The 18209-nt window shown below is 39.5% G+C and overlaps 1 protein-coding gene across 1 annotated transcript in view; it reads left to right on the forward strand.

The window, feature by feature from the left end:
- Positions 1-17793, forward strand: part of PCOLCE2 (procollagen C-endopeptidase enhancer 2) — a 60504-nt gene extending 42711 nt beyond the window's left edge. The window contains exons 4-9 of the mRNA XM_004682134.1: positions 1678-1802; positions 4520-4656; positions 9901-10055; positions 12234-12317; positions 14812-14979; positions 17236-17793. Of these exons, the coding sequence (XP_004682191.1) occupies positions 1678-1802; positions 4520-4656; positions 9901-10055; positions 12234-12317; positions 14812-14979; positions 17236-17366 (800 nt within the window). The 3' untranslated portion in view covers positions 17367-17793. The remainder of the gene's footprint in view (positions 1-1677; positions 1803-4519; positions 4657-9900; positions 10056-12233; positions 12318-14811; positions 14980-17235) is intronic.
- The last annotated feature ends 416 nt before the right edge of the window (positions 17794-18209 follow it).

Genomic DNA, 18209 nt, shown 5'->3' on the forward strand with positions numbered 1-18209 from the left:
AAAACATTTGTAGAAATAATTGGTAAAGGACTTGTATTCAGAGTAAACAAAGAATTCACACAACTCAAGAGTAAAGAGATAAAGATCCTAATAAATATTAAAATGTATAAACCCTTGAACAGATACTTCACAGAGAAATGCGTGAATAGCTAGTAAGTACATGAAAAACTGCTCACTATTATGAATAACTGAGAAATGCAAATTAAACCCACAATGCAGTACTGTTACATGCCTATCACATTGGTAAAAATCTGGTAACACCAGGATGTTATGCAATCTTATGCTCATTTCTTGAGAGATATGAAATACTGCACCTACGAAAGGGCATTTTTATTATAAAGTTAAGCATCTACATCTACTCTTGGCCCCAAAATTGCCTTTCTTGATATTTATGTTACAGATGAAAATATGTGTCCACAAACAGAGATTTGTGTAAAATGTTCATAACAGTTGTATTCACTGTAGCTTAAAAAGGAAACAGCCCAAATGAGTATCAAGAGGAGATTGGGGAAACAAATTGTGATCCTCCCCTGTACTGGAATATTCCTCAGCAATATAAAGGAACACACTACCAATACTTGCAGAAACATGAATAAATCTTAATAGATGTACCAAAAAAAAAAAAAAAAGCCACAGAAGAGTAGACATAGGATTTCACTTATATGAAGTTTTACAACTGTAAGATCAAACTTTTCAAGTAGAGTCAGCAGATTAAGAAGGGATATCATAATTTTGTGGGGAAATAGATTCTATATCATCATAGTATAGCTTAGATGGTTATATCCATTTTTCAAATTTTTGCAGCTAAGATTTGTATATTTCAAAGTATATGGATTCACCACCCTAAAAACTATGGAATTAATAGTTTTAATTTTAAAATAATAATCAGTTAGTAGAAATTGGGTGGCAGTAGTGGTAGAATGAATATAAATATAAAGCCTCAGTTCAGACAACTGGCCTACATAGTAGTTTGGTGGTAATCAATTGTAATAATTGTTTATGGATGTTCACCGGCTTATATGATATACTTTGTATATGCTTTGAAATTGTCTATGAACAAAAAGTTTAAGAAATTATTTCTTAATTCTTAAATCTTTCTAAATATACATTTTCTTAAATTTAGAGTTGCCTGTGACAACTAATTAAAATTTTGTGCATGGGCCATGGGTGATTTGGTGATGGGAATCCCAAGGAGCTTGCCACTGAGATGGAAAAATACACAATACGTAAAAATAAACTAATAAAAAAAAATTTTGTGTGTGCATTGGCATGGATTTTAACTACTGATAATTACCTTCCTTGAGGATTCTTAAAATCTATGGAACTTGTTGAGTCTGCCTGATTTCTACATGACCAAATGTTGTTTTGTCCTAGTAGTCTAAAAGATTTTAAAAAAAAGAAGGTATGGGCCTGTCTCCACTCCTATGCTCTCTCTTGCTGATATGATAAGCAACAGATACATTGTGTGTATATGTGTGGGAATGACAGAGAGGCATGGAGGGAAGAAATTATATAGCCATGTTCCTAAGAGAAATTTAAGAACTTCTACCATTGTTTTTATTTACTAATTTGGAATTATTAGTATTCCAAATTCCTAACCTCTTCATGGTTGCATTGCCATTACCAATTTAAGAATATGAACTTGGATTTTTTTTTTTCATGATTTAATAACTTCAGGTGACCAGTATTGTGGAGGACGCCTTGAAAGACCTTCAGGGTCTTTTAAAACCCCCAACTGGCCAGACCGTGACTACCCTGCAGGAGTCACTTGTGTGTGGCACATTGTAGCACCAAAGAATCAGGTGAGGTTCGCTGAAAGTGTGAAGAAAGCATGCATGTGTGAATTGCATGTATGAGGTGCCCAGCTTTCAAGAGCACTCAGTTCTGGGGATTTTGCATGAGTTACGTCTACAGGGGAGGCACTGCTGGACACAGTATTTCTTCATACAAATACACAGATTTAAAATCGATTTTGCACTATTTGACTTGCAAAGCTCTGGATTGAATTTTCCATTAGACAATTGTAGTTTTCAAAGGAGGTTCTGAAATACAAATGGTAAGGAAATCTTCTGTGAGAGAGTTTAACCCTCTAGAAGATGTTGCAGGCAGTAGCGACAGTGAAGGACACAGATCCCCCACTTCATATACATGTTAGTCACTATTCGTCATGTGCAAACCCATCCTGCCTGGGTAATGGCCATCCTGATCACCAGGTCGAAAATAGCCTGAATGCCTCTTCTACAAAGCCAACACAAGCCTGCCAGATCACCTCTTCAAAGAAGTAGGGGTCTCATGTAAAAACTAGTCTGCTTTGTGTGTGTGTGAGTGTGTCATTTAAAATATTATTTGTGCAATTTTTCCCGAAAAAACCTTATTCATTTTTCTAAAATAATCAACAGAAGTTGAGTTTTCCAGTGCTTATTTGTGTCACGTGAATTTTTACCTTTTCTCAGAAGCACTTTTAGATATTAATTATAGGATAAAACTTAGTATAGAATAGACCCAACCTAGTTGGTACGCTTTTAAAAGTAACTTTTTAGTAATTATTATAATTACAAATGCATGCAGATTTTAATTCAAGCACAATAAAGTGGAACATTATGATAGCTTAAAAAAAACTTTTCTAAGCTGATCCTTTCAATACTTACATAAATGTCATTACCTATATATGCATTTAGAGGGGAAAATTATCCAGGCAATTATACCATGCAGGTTAGTGCTCTAAACACACACACAAAATATACACATACATGAATTCTTTAATTGTAACCCCAAAATTAAGTTTCATTTTTAAGAATAAAAATATGGATATTAACTTAATATTGAAGGATTCTATAAACCTGTACAACATTTTATAGCTTAACACTGAAAAACTACATTCCTCAATATTTGAAACATTTAATTCATAAAATTGCATCTATTCTTTTTCTGTGATATTTGTAAATATATTAGACTAAAAAATTCAACTTAAATATACTTGCACATTACAGCTTAGCATTTCCCCATTCTTCCCTTTGATTGTTTAATTTGGATTTTATTTTATTAATACGATTTTTGGCTTTAGCCCATTGGATCTTTTTTTTTTAAAGATTTTATTTATTTATTCATATAGAACTGGGGTACAGGCCAGAGATGCGGAGGGTGAGAGGATTCAGAGACAGAGCCGGGAGCAGAACAGGCAGATAGATGAAGTACACTGCTGAGGGGAGCAGTGGGCGGGTCAGGAGAGGTCTGCCGCGCCATGTGGTCACCTCCGTGGCAGGCGGGAATCGAACTCATGCGGAAGTGACTAGCTTCCTAGCGCAGCACTTTAACCCGCTGAGCCACCAGGGAGGGCCCAGCCTATTGAATTTTTAATCATTGCTTTAGTCTGAAATCACTGAAAGTCTTATCTAAAGAAGAACGATAAAATGAGAAATTTAAGTCTTAAATAATTTTTGTACAAATCTATTTTCTTTTAAAGAAAATAAAGACTTTTACCTTAATTTTTATCATAGCTTCCCCCTTTACCCTCCTATTTATTTTATCTTCCCTCTAAAAGTGATGTTACTAATTTCTAAGCAGAGAAAGTTCAATTTTTTAATAACCTGTTAAGCATTTTATTACTATCAGTGAGAAGTCACTGGACCCAAAGAGGAAATATTTACCTTTTTGTGTCTTCATGAGCTGTTGCTGTTATCTTCACCCACAACTGTGTCTGACTCTTCCTTAGTTAATAACTATGTGCCTGTTCTAAGGGGAATTAATATCCATTATCTTCCCTAAGCAGCAGGGCAGGTACCTGCCCACCTGCCCCCCAGCAAGAATAGGCATCCATTGTGTGGGTGCCATGGGCATTGGTGAACCCAATGAGGTTTCAATGCACAAAATTAAGATGTACTTAAATAATCTAATACTGACTTATACCGATGCTTTTATGCAACTTCTTCAAAAATCACCCACATCCCTAAATAGGCTGTGGGAACATTTTTCAAACACATGTCAAGAAGACATCAGTCAATCCCACTTCCCTCAACCTCTGGTCCTAAAGAATTTGAGCCTTTGCATATGTCGCGGATGTCATTTGCCTTCCCTTAAGAAACAACTCTACCTACCCATCTCACCCACCCAGACACACACACACACACACATACACACACACACACACACCCCAGCATACACTAAAATAAGGGACGCCTTACATAATACTTTCTGTTTCTTATACAGAAGAATGAAATTGGTTTATAACCCTTCTTCCCACTCCAACATATATCCAGTTACAGTCTTAATGTAGTCTGCCAGGGCTAGGGTATGCCCATACTTTAAGATTGCTAAGATTTTGGAATGATTAGAGCAGAAGGATTCTACTGTCTTGTTAACTAAGAAATACGCAAACAAAAACAAATTTTTCAACAGACTAAATGCCGTTTTCACTAAGGAAAATCTTAATACCCTGCAAACCTGGTGAGCGGCAGCATTCCATGGTGAGGATCTGCAGCTGTGCTGTTTTGACATTTCTAACTTTGCATTTTCACTAAAGCTTATAGAATTAAAGTTTGAGAAATTTGATGTGGAACGTGATAACTACTGCCGGTATGATTACGTGGCTGTGTTCAATGGAGGGGAAATCAATGATGCAAGAAGAATTGGCAAGTATTGTGGTGATAGCCCTCCTGCGTAAGTAGCACTGGCTTTTATCATTATTGCTTATATTTCTTAGCTTGTCACTCCTTCCTCCATCATCAAAATACATCATTCCAGTCTCTGATTCTGTCAAAATATTATCTACTCCTTTCCCATAGTCAAAGCTCTCTTTGACATCACATTATTTAGGACCAAGTAAATAATCCAGAAGACTCTCCCTTTTTCAAGGAGAGAAGTAGACAAACTGACTCATGGAAAGAACAGAGAGAGGCCAGAAACACATTCATGTAACTAACTGGGCACAGAAAGTCACACATCAGCACACCTAGGCTTATTAAAAAAGGAGGCAGGGACAAATTTTATGCAAATGGGAAAATTAAACTATTCATATCTCATATCACACAAGAATCACTCATAGATGAACTGAGAACTAAAATGAGAAAAAATTTAAATGAGAAGAGTTGCTCATCAAAAGACAGGTTAGAGGGGGAAGGAGAAGGCACAAAACAAGGAAACATTTGTAACATGGATTTGACAAAGGCTAGGCTCCAGAGACTGGGGTGGAGGGGGGAGGGAATCCTACAGATTAATAAGGAAAATACAACAATCCAACAGAAAGAAATGGGGAAAGACATGAAAAGACATTCCCAAATGTGAATAAGTCCTTGAAAAATATAAACTGGCACAACCACTGTGGGAGTCAGCATTATCTAGAAGTTGAAAACCATTTACCCTGGGATTAGCCAGAAAATACACCCTCCCCTCCTGCTGTGCCCACGAAAGCCCCTTTGCCCACGTGATCCATAAGGCGTGGACATGAATGTTCTCTTCAATATTGTTGATGATGTTGGGGGTGGTGGTGTTTATCAGCCAGAGACTAGCTGTTTATAGAACACACTGTTCATCATTGAGAACAGTGTGTGCACCTCGCAGTTAACATGTAGAGAGTGGAAAAAACAAACACACCAAATCCTTCCATTCAGACGAAGTTTAAATTAGCTTGTTAAGCTATATGGTATGTTATTAGTGATATATTAAGAAATCTAGAGATAAAAGGATGGACCGTTAGCACAAAATTTATGGTAGTGAATTTTGAGGGAGGGAAGGGGGGGGGCTTGTGCTTCCTCTTCCTCTTCCTCGGCTGCTTGCTCACATTTTCACTGAGTGAGCCTGTCCACTGGGAGATGGCAGCTGAGCAGCACAGAGAACTCAGCCTGGGATGCTTGACTGCAGGCCCACCAACTAGCACTTTTGTTTTAATGTATATATATTTTTTCATCTTTCTTCATTTTGTATATTCTTTCATCTGGGTTGTAATCCCTGTGGACTTCCCACCACCACTTCACCCCTGTGCCACCACTATCGTCCCAAGTGCTCTTTCCTGCTCCAGTTTTGATCCTGTTCCCCTCTCCACCCCCATAGAATGTCTCTGGTTTATAGTTGTTGATTTTCATTTTTACTTTATTACAATTGCTTTTTTTTTTTCTTAAACCATCCAGTATTTTTCTTTCTGGCATATTTCACTATGCACGATCCCTTCCAGCTCCATCCATGTGTGCTGCAAATGGCATGAATTTATCTTTTTTGATTTCTGAGTAAGGACTAGCTCTCCATTGTTAGTGTGGGCCAGTAAGAAAATGAGAAACGCTGTTTGGGGAGTATTTCTTCTGTTAAATGTACAAATAGGAGTGCCTGGTGGGTGAGACATCTCATCGTCCCTGTGTCTGGTTCAGTGCAGAACCAGTGCTTACTGAATTCAGTACAGAAACATGTATTACACCCAGGCTAGGTCCCGGATGTGGTGAGGTACCTGGCGTACACAGATACATTCAAATGCAAAGATAATTAGGAGGAGGGCTTGCAACAATACAAAGTGAACTGGCAGAGAAATATCCTGGTGGAATTTCTGACATGAATCCTTTCGCCCTGTTAGGAAGAGAGGTGTGGAGATAGGGGGAAGTGTTTTTGGAGGAGTTTGTCTTCTTGACACCGAGTCTTGAAGGAAGAGTTGGTTAGTCAGAGGCAGAAGAGAGGACAGACTTAATCCAAACAGGGGGAATTTCTTTAATAAAGACACATAGGGGAGAAATGCTCTCCCAGAGTCTGCCTCTGGAGTTGGGGGCTAACGAGAAATAAGGCAGCAGGGCTGAACTGGGTTCTGTGGCCTGCAGAGATGGGAACCCCCACCCCATGTCTGGAGAGGGAAGTGGCATGGCCAGTGCACGTAGAACCCCATCCTGACGAGATGAGCAGGGAGGCTGGCTGGAAGGCTTGGCCGGATAAAGTGAGATGGTAGGGATCAAGAAATAAATTAGAAGGCAAAAGTGACAGGTCACATAGTTGATTGGTTGTAGTGACTGCAGAAAAGAAAAACTGGTAAAGCGGAGGAACTAACTTAACTGGCTCTGAAGACACTAAACAGGCCTCGATGCATTCCTGAGACTTGCCAGTGCAGAGTGGAGCCCAGCCAGCTTTCTTTTTGCTTTTCTAGTGCAGCATTAATTTGCAGATGCAACAACACATGGTCCTCAGGACATTTATGGCACTGTGATTCTGTCACATCCATGCTAACACTCTGTAGTATCATAACAAAAATATGCCTTTGTGACTGAAATACTCTTCCTTGAGGAGATGCGGTTTCCAGTATAATGCGTCCAAGACTCATTCATAGAAAAGGCAGTGGGTGATTACTATAATTACAGTGTCTTGCCTACAAGCCTGACCGGGTTGAGTCGTGCGGTTGCCTTTGCAACTTATAATAATGCTTTTTGTGATTTTATCACTTAACTGCAAATTAACACATTTTATTTGTTAACTGTAGCTGAGAACTGTATGTATTTTATCTAGTAGAATGTGTTTTTTCAAAAGCAAGATAAAATCTTTCTGTTTAAAGACTTGATGATCAGAAATATCTACATGTCTTTGTTTACTTTTGTGACCAGAACTATATACATAGGTGGTGAAGCTCACGCTTAGGTTTATTTCACCCCTGGACTCAGAGGGTAATAACCTTCGGGACAGAAAAGCAGCCTGCAGCTTTTCAAGCTGGTTGGGTCAAAGACAGATTTACCCTCCCTTCACTCACCCGCACACGCACCCTATAGAAAGGGAAAAATGGCGTTGTCTCATGATTCACTGTCTATGGCCTATAAAGTGGTTTGACTGAGAAAATGCCTCAAAAACTTGAATTAAGGGCCCTCCCTGGTGGCACAGTAGGTTAAAGCACAGCACTAAGAAGCTAAAGCCACTTCAGCATGAGTTCAATCCCTGCCCCGGAGGTGACCACATGGCGTGGCAGACCTCTCCTGACCTGCCCACTGCTCCCCTCAGCAGTGTACTTCATCAATCTGCCTGTCCTGCTCCCCGCTCTGTCTCTGGTGAAGCCTCTCACTGCCCCTGCATCTCTGGCTTGTACCCCAGTTCTGTATGCATAAATAAATCTTCAAAAAAAAAACTTGAATTAAGCCAATTAGCACAGTTGAATAAACTGTTTTATTCTCATTTCTGAACTAAATAAAACAAACAGAATTAATCTAACAGCATTTTTACTATTGCTTAAATAATAGAAAAATCTTAACTGAAGCTGTTATCTTGTAGGATCTAGTTAGTCTCTTAGATTTAAGATAGCTTTTGAGCTACAGTTACTATCTCCACTAAATCTAACACTAGTGAGCCAGCACACTCCTCAATTAGCTTTAGAATTAGCTTCAAGACCACCAAAATGGAAGAATTGTTTTCTTATTCACAGCATTTTGCTATGGAAATTACTAACTTTAGTGGAAATACTTCTGTTACAGGACAGGTGGACTAGGCCACCTGTCTGTGGGGCCTCAACCGCTGGCTCAAAATTCAGTTATACTATAGGCACACACAAAAGGGTCAATAACGGGTTTATTTACAAAAGGGGAAAGGAATAGGAAACAACCCAGGGAAAGAGAGAGGAATACAAAGTAACTGGAATACCTTACCGGCTAGGCTGTCTGAACACACTGTCACTGACTGAAAAACACCGAGTCACACGAGTCACGTGGTCAGGAGAGCTGTTTCCCCAGCAAGCAAAAGCGAGCAAGAGAGATGCAGTCGCACCCTATTTATCCCCCAAATGTCCCAGGATTCCTGCTAGCTCCACCCTTGGGTCTTCGCAGTTCTCTCCCTGGTGCTGCTGGGGTTGTAGTTTCCAATCACTGGAGTGGGGGGGGGGGGTAGAGTCCAGAAAGCCAGAGTAGGAGGTGGGGTCCACAAAACTCTGCAGAGTTCCTTTAGAACATCGTTCCCCTTAACACTTCCACTTTAGGCAGCCACTCCTCTGCCCACCTGTGACTATGCAGGTGCTTCTTTCCACCCACTCTCTCCCTCTGCAGGGCAGCAGCGTCCTGCCTGGCCATGATCTCTACCATGCCGGGACTCCTGTGCACTGACCTCCCTGAGGGGAGGCTGCTCTCCTAAGACTGCCCACCTGCATCCATGCAGGTCTCTTTCCCTGCAAACCTGTCCCTTCCAGGGCAGCTCTTCCTGCCTGCATGTGTCTATGCAAGTGTCTTTTCTCACCTGTCTTTTTCTAATAAACTTGCTCTTTAAATAAAACAAAAAACAAACAAAAAACCAAACTTCCACTTTAGGCATGCATGGGAGCTCCCATTCGAAATGAAATGGAACCCATTAAACCTTGAATAGCTTCTCTTACCCCTGGGTGACCAGCATACTGAGATCTCTTTGGTGTATCACATTTGCCTGTCCAGTTCTCAGTAGCCAATATCCTCAGCTCCCCAGGACAGCTTGAACCATAGCTCAAAGAACCTGTGCTGTTCCCAAGTCACATCAAGCACTATGGTGCATATAGAAGCCATAGCTTCTATATGTATGCTGGTCCCAGGGTCTACTACAATTTCTAGAGTCACCTGGTCCTGGATTCAAATCCTGACACTCTTATATACTAGCTGTGGGGCCTTGGGCAAATCCCTTAAACTCTCAGAACTTTAGTTCCTTAAAAAAGGAATAATAGGGTTGTTGTGAAATAGGATATGATAGTTCACACAGAGCACAGTGCTCAGTTAAGCAAATGTTTAGTGTTATTAGCATTAATATTGAGCAGATTCAGACTTAAACCTTTTAAAAAGAGTTTTAGCTTATAGGTTTAAACTAAATAGTAATCTATTATCAAAAATTAATGGAGAGGAAAAAATCCTACTTTCCAGAGATGCCATTTAAGCTTTAAATATATATATATATGTAATATATGTATGTTTGTAATATAGACACACATTTTTCCTTGTTTAGGCCAATTATATCAGAGAGAAATGAACTTCTCATTCAGTTTTTATCAGACTTGAGTTTAACTGCAGATGGATTTATTGGTCACTACAAATTCAGACCAAAAAAATTGCCTACAACGACAACACCACCTGTTACTACCACATTGCCGGTAACTACAGGTAAGTTATTCTGTCCTGAAGCTTATAAACAAACATGAAGAGTATAAGAAAAATTCTCTTGATGTTAAGAAAAATTCAAATAAAAAGATACTTGAAACTGAAATAAATTAAATAATATGAAAACTTATATAAGAGTGTAGCCATTAATAGAAAGAATAAAGTTTAAGAATGTTTATAAGCTAATAATTTTCAAATGTCGTTAAAAAATTATAACCACTTAAAATTGTTTCATATTGATATAGGTCACTGTATAATGATAGAGATCATTTTTCTTTTCAAGCAGTATGGTTTTCTTCTTATTACAAAGAATTGTAGTATTTGGGGTTAAGTTCTAGGGCCTTGATACCTGCCTTGTTTTGATTGGGCTTTTTTGTTGTTGCTGTTTTTTGTTTTGCTTTACTCCGAAATGTTTCATACAAAATTATTTTTCAACTTGCGAGTAAATTAAACAAAAATATTCTGCATATTATAAAAGATAAATTGGGAAACAGATCTTATGAGCTAAGAAAGAAATAGGCTGATTTAGGTTCCTCTAACTACATTCTGTCAACTACCCAGGGGGATTTCAGATCTCAGACTTCAAAATTTAAATCCAGGGAGAAGCAAAAATGGGGGAGAAAGTAGTTAAGGTTTAGATATGAAATAAGCCAGCTTTATTGTCCATCAAATCTCTATATGCCCTCCAGCTGTTCTTTACTAAGTAGCTACTTCTCAAAAAGCTGACTGTTCTCAGCACTCCACAAGTGTGCCACCTTGTGGTATGGATGTGCACTGCACCAGTCCCTTGTGTAGTAGGCAGTAAAGAACATCAGGTAGATAGAGGCATAAAGTGAGGAGGAAATATGTACAAAAAGAGTTGTACCAAGTTTGGCCCTTAGAGGACTCAGAGACACCTAGACCTTAGATAGGAAGTGACGATGCCCCTGTCAGGGAAGGAAAGAAAGTTTTGCTAAAGACGACTTGGAGGTTTGGTGAGGATCTTGAGGGCATTTTCGATTGTCATCCCTTCTCTCTAGAAAAATTGACAAGGTTACCGGATGAGGATGATCAGAGACCTGAGAACATTGGGAAGATAGCAAAGTGAGAATTATATACATTTTAACATTAACATTAAATTGTATATTTTAATTAACTTTCAATCCTTTTTGGAGTTAAATAGTGGTAAAATTAAGATAAATAAACAAAGAATGCATAGAAGCATAAGCAGAAGGGTACTATTGCAATTGCAAACACTTACCCCAACAATAATTCTACTGGGGTTGTTTTTTGCTAATACACCTCAGCATTTTGCGACCTACAAGAGAAAAAAAATTAACAAATTATTTTTAAAGAATGTTTATGATAACGGGGATTAACGTATTTTGTTAATGCAGGGTTTCTTAACCTGTTGACACCATTTATATTTTGAGCCAATTAGTTCTTTGTTGTGGGAGAACCATTCTGTTCTATGCAGGATTTTTAGCCGCATCCTTGGTGTCTATCTGCTTGACGCCATTGGCAGCCCTCAGTTGTGATAACCAAAATATCAGATGTCAGATGTCACCTAGAGGCAAAATCACCCCTGGTTGAGAACCACTATGTTTATCTATTTTGTTTTATTTTTAAATTAGTCTTTATTTTTAAATTAAGTCTTCTCAGTTCTTAAGGTCTTTATAGGCAATGAAAGCTCAAAATAAATATTTAGTGATTGGGTGCACCTAATTATACTATAAAGTTGTTTGAGAAAACCTGCACTGCTCACATTTGGATAACCATATATTTTAAACCCATCAAAAAACTCCTTCTATTGAGGGGGACACCACAGGATTCTTGTGGCAAGTGAAGAATTAACCTGCTCTTTCTGAATTCCTGTGTGTTGCCCAGGACTGGATTTTTCTGACCAAAGCATGTAGAAAGGACAATCCATTTTGGTTATAGTGTTAGTTACATATAAAAGAAGAGGGCTAAATTTGTATTATCTTTGTTCTCAGATTTAAAATTCAGTAGAAAGCATTGAGTTGCCCTAAGGAAATGAGAACCGTAGTTGGTAGCATGAAGAAATTTTTTTGCATGCTTTTTACTTATTTCATTTAATGACATATTGATGGATCAGGAAAATAGAAATTTTAAGTTGATAGGTTCTGATCTAAAACCACTTCCATGTGAATTCACTTTGCTGAATTTCTTCTTTGAATTAAGGTTTAAAACCCACTGTTGCCCTGTGTCAACAGAAGTGTAGACGGACGGGGACTGTGGAGAGCAATTATTGTTCAAGTAACTTTGGTAAGAAATAAAAGCCACGCTTTTCTCTTAATCAGAAACTTGAGGCTGCAGGCTTCACCTCAAAGGAACTGCCATAAATGTGATGGTAACAGTTAGTAACGCCCTTCCATTACCCAAGAAAATATTTCCTAAATCCTGAATAATTTGATGATTTGGCTTCTTGTACATGATACTGCTTCTCGACCTATTTTGGCTAGCTCTATACGTTTTTCTGCACATACTTTTTCATGTGCTGAGTGTTTTGCACACATCTGTTATTCAACTTAAGCAAATTAGAAACTTTTATCCAAGCAGGCCTCTCTCAGAAGAAATTCAAGTATTTCCTCTGTAGTGTCCTTCCAGAGTACTAAATCGAAACTTGGAAATCTGGAATCCATTTGGAAACTCTTAATAAGCTGGAACCTGAGGAGATATTACCTAATCACTTAGCATTTCTAAGAGCTTTTCCTATTCAAAAATTGCACTTCCAGTGAAAACCACTTAAGAGCAAAGATCTCAAATTTAATTATTTCAATTCTTCTATAAAGTCTTATCAGCAAACAGAGTTGCTACAGCCTAACTACAGTCAGTCACCAAAATAGAGAACATTCTAGAAGAGGCTTTGTTTTCCTGTGCCTTAAGGAGACACAGGAGATGCTAGGAGATGCTTAAGGAGCACTGTCGTCCTGTCTTTTGATGTTATGGGATTTCACCTGGCCACAGACTGGCTTGTTGCATTTCTAAGAGCTTTTTCTATGAAAAAATTGCACTTTGTATGAAAACCACTTAAAAGTAAAGATCTCAAATTTAATTATTTCAATCATTAATTGAATTATTATTTAATTATCAGCAGGAATTAAAGTGTGAAAAGATTCCAATTTTATGAGCTTTATGCGGTGTGTGAGTTTTCACTTGATCCTGAAAGGATTAGATTCATCAAGCTGAATATTCCACTTAAGTTATTCCTGGTGACTTACACAATAAAACAACTGGTTAACATTTCCCATGGCTCACTGGTTCTGAGCCAGTACTGATTACTTCCGAAGAGGCAGTTTTGGCTGATGTGATAATACAGGAGGACACGACTGGCTTTTCTGGCACTGTGCTTAAAAAAATGCTATTCCACACAAGTCCAGCACCACACAGAATTATCCCCCCGCAAATGCCAAAAGCACATTGAGAAACACGGCACCTTTTCAATCTCTTGCCTAAGGAACACAACTGAAAAAGAGAGAATTACATGATAAAAGGTAACTAAACTTTGCTTGAGTGTTTTTTTTTTTAATATTTATTTATTTATGCATACAGAACTGGGGTATAGACCAGAGGTGCAGGGGTGGTGAGAGGATTCACCAGAGACAGAGATGGGAGCAGACCAGGCAGGGGGATGAAGTACACTGCTGAGGGGAGCGCGTGCGGGTCAGGAGAGGTCTGCTGCGCCATGTGGGTCACTTCCAGGGCTGGGAAGCGAACTCACACTGAAGCAGCGGCAGATAGCTGTGTCCTAACCCTTTGCACCACCAGGCAGGGCCCTATAATTTTTTTTTAAAAGCAAGGAAATGTTTTAAGTTATATCTCCATTCTGTACATCAGCTTGTTAAATGAGGTGCTTGGGGAAGATAAGAAAAAAGAACATGAAAGACACAGAAAAAAAAAATATTTACTGTTAGTGAGAGATGGGAACCCCTGAAATGAACTGAAGGTCAAAGAGAAAGGACAGCTAAGGAGAGGACCTGGAGGGAAGATACAGAGAGTAGTGCTCACCCACACATGTCTCTGGTCCATGAGCCCCGGCGTGCAGCCTCTTGGTACAACGTTGCCCCTAAAGATGAAGCTCGTGTCAAGTATTTCAGGCTCATAACCTACCCCTGAGCTGGTACTGAACCTGCTTGTGGGATAAAACATTGTAAAGAGTCCTTAATTCGGGCCTTCCCTGGTGGTGCGGTGGGCTAAAGAACAGCACTGCAAGCTAGCCATAGCCGCCTCAGTAAGAGTTCCATCCCTGGCCCCGGAGGTGACCCACATAGCTGCAGACCTCTCCTGACCCGCCCGCTGCTCCCCTCAGCAGTGTACCTCGTCAATCTGCCTGTTTTGCTCCTCACTCTGTCTCACCATCCCTGCTCCACTAGCCTGTACCACAGTTCTGCACACATATTAAAAAAAAATCTTTAAGAAAAAGAGTCCCCAGTTCACCAACAGTCTACAACATGGAAGGTCGTATCACTCAACAGATTTTGTGGGTGGGAAACAGGCCCTTTGGAATAAAATATCCTCCAGGGGTTGCGGTTTCAGCAACTGACAACTGGGTGACGCTATAGCTCCACGGCCACTTTTTTTGAACCCTAATTTTGGTGACAAATATACAGAATCAAATTCCATAGTTCTATTAAAATTTTCTCTTTAACATTAAAAGGTCCTCTCTCTGAAATTAAAAAAAAAAAATACACAATTAGTTTCAGTACTGCTTGTCTTTGCTTTTCATATCACATTGCTTCAAAAATGTTTTCTTCTGCAGTACTGGCCGGCACAGTCATCACGACCGCCCCACGGGGTGGGAGTTTACATGCCACTGTCTCAATCATCAACATCTATAAAGAAGGAAATCTGGCCATTCAGCAAGCTGGCAAGAACATGAGCGCCAAGGTTATCGTGGCATGCAAGCAGTGCCCTCTCCTCAGGAGAGGTGAGTAAGGAGCAAAGCCTTAGTTTTTCTTGCAGAGGAGCTCAGGGGCGGAGGGGAAGGGGACTTTTCGGGCAAGTCTTGGATCTGTCTAGAACTCACTGGCCAAGGGAGGTAAGACTGGGGCTGAGGTAGTGCCTTCTTTTGGTGTAAAAGGATGGCCTGAGCAATCGGGCAGAATTGGGCTTTACCCCAGTTCATGTAACTTAGGGAAGACGTTGTGGCAGCGATGAATGAGTCCAAGAACACGTGGTTCAAACAGAACCACATGGACACAGAAAGAAGGGCCACTTCAGCAGAAAGACATTTTTTAAAAAAGATTTTATTTATTTATGCACACAAGAGCTAGGGTATAGGCCAGAGGGGGGGGGGGCGTGAAATGGGGGGGGGCGTGGTGAGAGGATTCACTAGAGACAGAGTGGGGAGCAGAACAGGCAGATCTACTGAAATACTGCTGAGGTCTGCCACACCATGTGGGTCACCTCCCTGGCTGGGGATTGAACTTGTGCTGAAGTGGATGTGGAGAGCTTCACAGTGCTGTGCTTTAACTCGTTAAGTCATCAGATAGGGTCCCAGAAAGGCATTCTTGATTGTGATGCTTAAGGTGTCAGTACTACGTTTAGTGCATAACCATAAAGCAACCAGCATGCTGTGATTTCTCTGTCCAATCTCAATTCATTCTTTTTTTCAGTCTTGTTATGAACCTTTCCTTCAAGCAAAAAAAATACCCAATGACAGCAAGAAAAAGAGAATAACCACTTCAAGAAAGCTTTACTATGAGTAAAGATTGTTCAGGAAGCTAACAGCTTGGGCTTTTTAAAATTGACTAGGAAAGGTTTTGTAAAAGATAAACACTCTGGCCCTCTCTGGTGGCACAGAGGTTAGTGTCAGTGCCATCAAGCCATTGCCAGCCACAGTGGCATGAGTTCGATCCCCAGCCAGGGAGGTGACCCACATGGCATGGCAGACCTCTCCTGACCTGCCCGCTGCTCCCCTCAGCAATGTATTTCAGTCAATCTGCCTGTTTTGCTCCCCACTCTTATCTCTGGTGGATCTTCTTGCCCACAGCACCTCTGGCCTGTACCCCAGTTCTTGTATGCATAAATAAATAAATCTTTGTGTGTGTATCTGTTTTTTTAGAGATTTATTGGTTTATGCATACAGAACTGGGGTACAGGGCAGAGGTGCAGGGGTGGTGAGAGGATTCACCAGAGACAAGAGTGGGCAGCGGGACAGGCCGACTGATGAAATACACTGCTGAGGGGAGTAGCAGGTGTGTCAGGAGAGGTCTGCTGTGTCATGTGGGTCACCTCTGGGGCGGGGATTGAACTCATGCTGAAGTGGCTTTAATTTCTCAGTGCTATGCTTTAACCTGCTGCACCACCAGGGAAGGCCCAAATAAATCTTTTTTTTTTTTTTAAAGATAAAACTTCTTTCTAGAACTGCCACAAAGAACAAGTAGCATGCATCTAGGCACTGAAAGCTCTCCTAACGATGATAACATAACAGTACAACTTTTTGAGGTGGCATTCACCTCCCCACCTACTAACCTTCCACAGCCTCAACACTACCAGTATGAATGACTGCACAGGAGGAAAAGGAAGCACATATTTCTCTTATGACTTTTTAAAAAATCTATATAAATTTTACTAGCTGAACCTAATACTCCTCAACTTAGGCTTCAGTTTAGGCCTAACTTAGCCAGACACAATGATTTTTTTTTTAAATGGAATTATAGGTTTAGATGCCTTTTAGTACTTTTTATATTTTTGGCAAGAGAGAAATTCAAAGGGTAAGATCCAATCATGTCCTCAAGAAACCTGCATGGTAAAAATGATTGAAATGTTGAAAGAAGTTCAAGACAAAAACCACAAAGAGAATAATCACTGTTTGCCAAGTGCCTGGGAAATCTAGGCCATCATGACACTATGAATGGCCATCAGAGGATGGCGTGTCTGGGAGCTGGAGTGCTCCATGTGAACACAGTGCATGGTTCTGAGCCAGCCCACAGTGAAGACACCAGGACAGGACTGGATCTAATTATCCTATCAGTGTCCTGGTGTCAGCAGAGCTAGAATATGTTATTCAGCTGAATTTAGTTTTTTTGCTGAGGAGCATCTTAAACCAGATTTTTCCCCAATGGAATAAATGTGTAATTATATAATTTAGAGGTTATTTATCTAGAGATAAGTTATAGTCTAATTTGCTTCAAATCAGTACATATAGGAGAAAGGTTAATTTTATTTTCTCTTTCTTTAGGTCTGAATTACATCATTATGGGCCAAGTGGGGGAAGATGGGAAAGGCAAAATCATGCCAAACAGCTTTATCATGATGTTCAAGACAAAGAATCAGAAGCTCCTAAATGCTCTGAAAAATAAGCAATGTTAACAGTGGATTATGTGTATTTAAGCTGCATTCTGTCAATGCCTTTGAAAGGTTTACTTTTTCTCAGTAGGAAAAAATATTTGTACCATTAAATATTGACCATTCAGAAAGATTTACTTTTAATGAGATGTAGGTATTAGACTCTGATACTGCTGATCGCAGTTCTGTGCCTGCACCAAGGAGCAGATATCTAGTTGAAAACCTGCAGGTTTAGTGCAGTGATAGGGAACTAAATGTTGACAGTTTGGAAGCGGTTTATTTATGTTTCTGTAAAAGGATAAATTAGAAATGTGTGGTGTGAAGATAAGAGATTTTATAAGTGCAATATTTATAGTTACATTTGTTTTACCATCAAGCCTTTGCTCTGAGGTGTTACATTCTTCTCTTGCGTTTTTAAATCAAAATTTAATAAAATATTTTTAAATAACTATGTTTATAATTAATGATTCCATAACAGCCATTAAACTTGTTTGTATAGAAAATGGCCTCTGTAAAAAGATTTCTTGTTATTCACATAGAAGGTTGCCCTAGTATCAATTCCACCTTGCTAGGCATTTAGCATTCCAATCTAAGGGGCTAGATGGATCTAGTCATGAAAATAGAGTGTGATTCTCTCTGCAGAACCAGAGAATATTATAGCTACAATAGTGTCCCTTAGGAATCTAGTTCATTTTGTAATTGAAACTGAGACTCAACTATATTTAGTGATTTGTTCATCTCCCTATAAAGAGTAGGGTATCAAGCTCAGAAATCTTAATTTCAAACCCAGTGTCCTCACTGTCACTGGAAGAGTCACTTTCTTCCCCAGAGAAGCGTTCACTAATCCTGAATTGCAACTTTCCAGTT

The sequence above is a fragment of the Condylura cristata genome, unplaced genomic scaffold (assembly GCF_000260355.1).
Source record: "Condylura cristata isolate star-nosed mole 26May11 unplaced genomic scaffold, ConCri1.0 scaffold00014, whole genome shotgun sequence".
In the NCBI taxonomy this organism is placed as follows: Eukaryota; Metazoa; Chordata; class Mammalia; order Eulipotyphla; family Talpidae; genus Condylura; species Condylura cristata.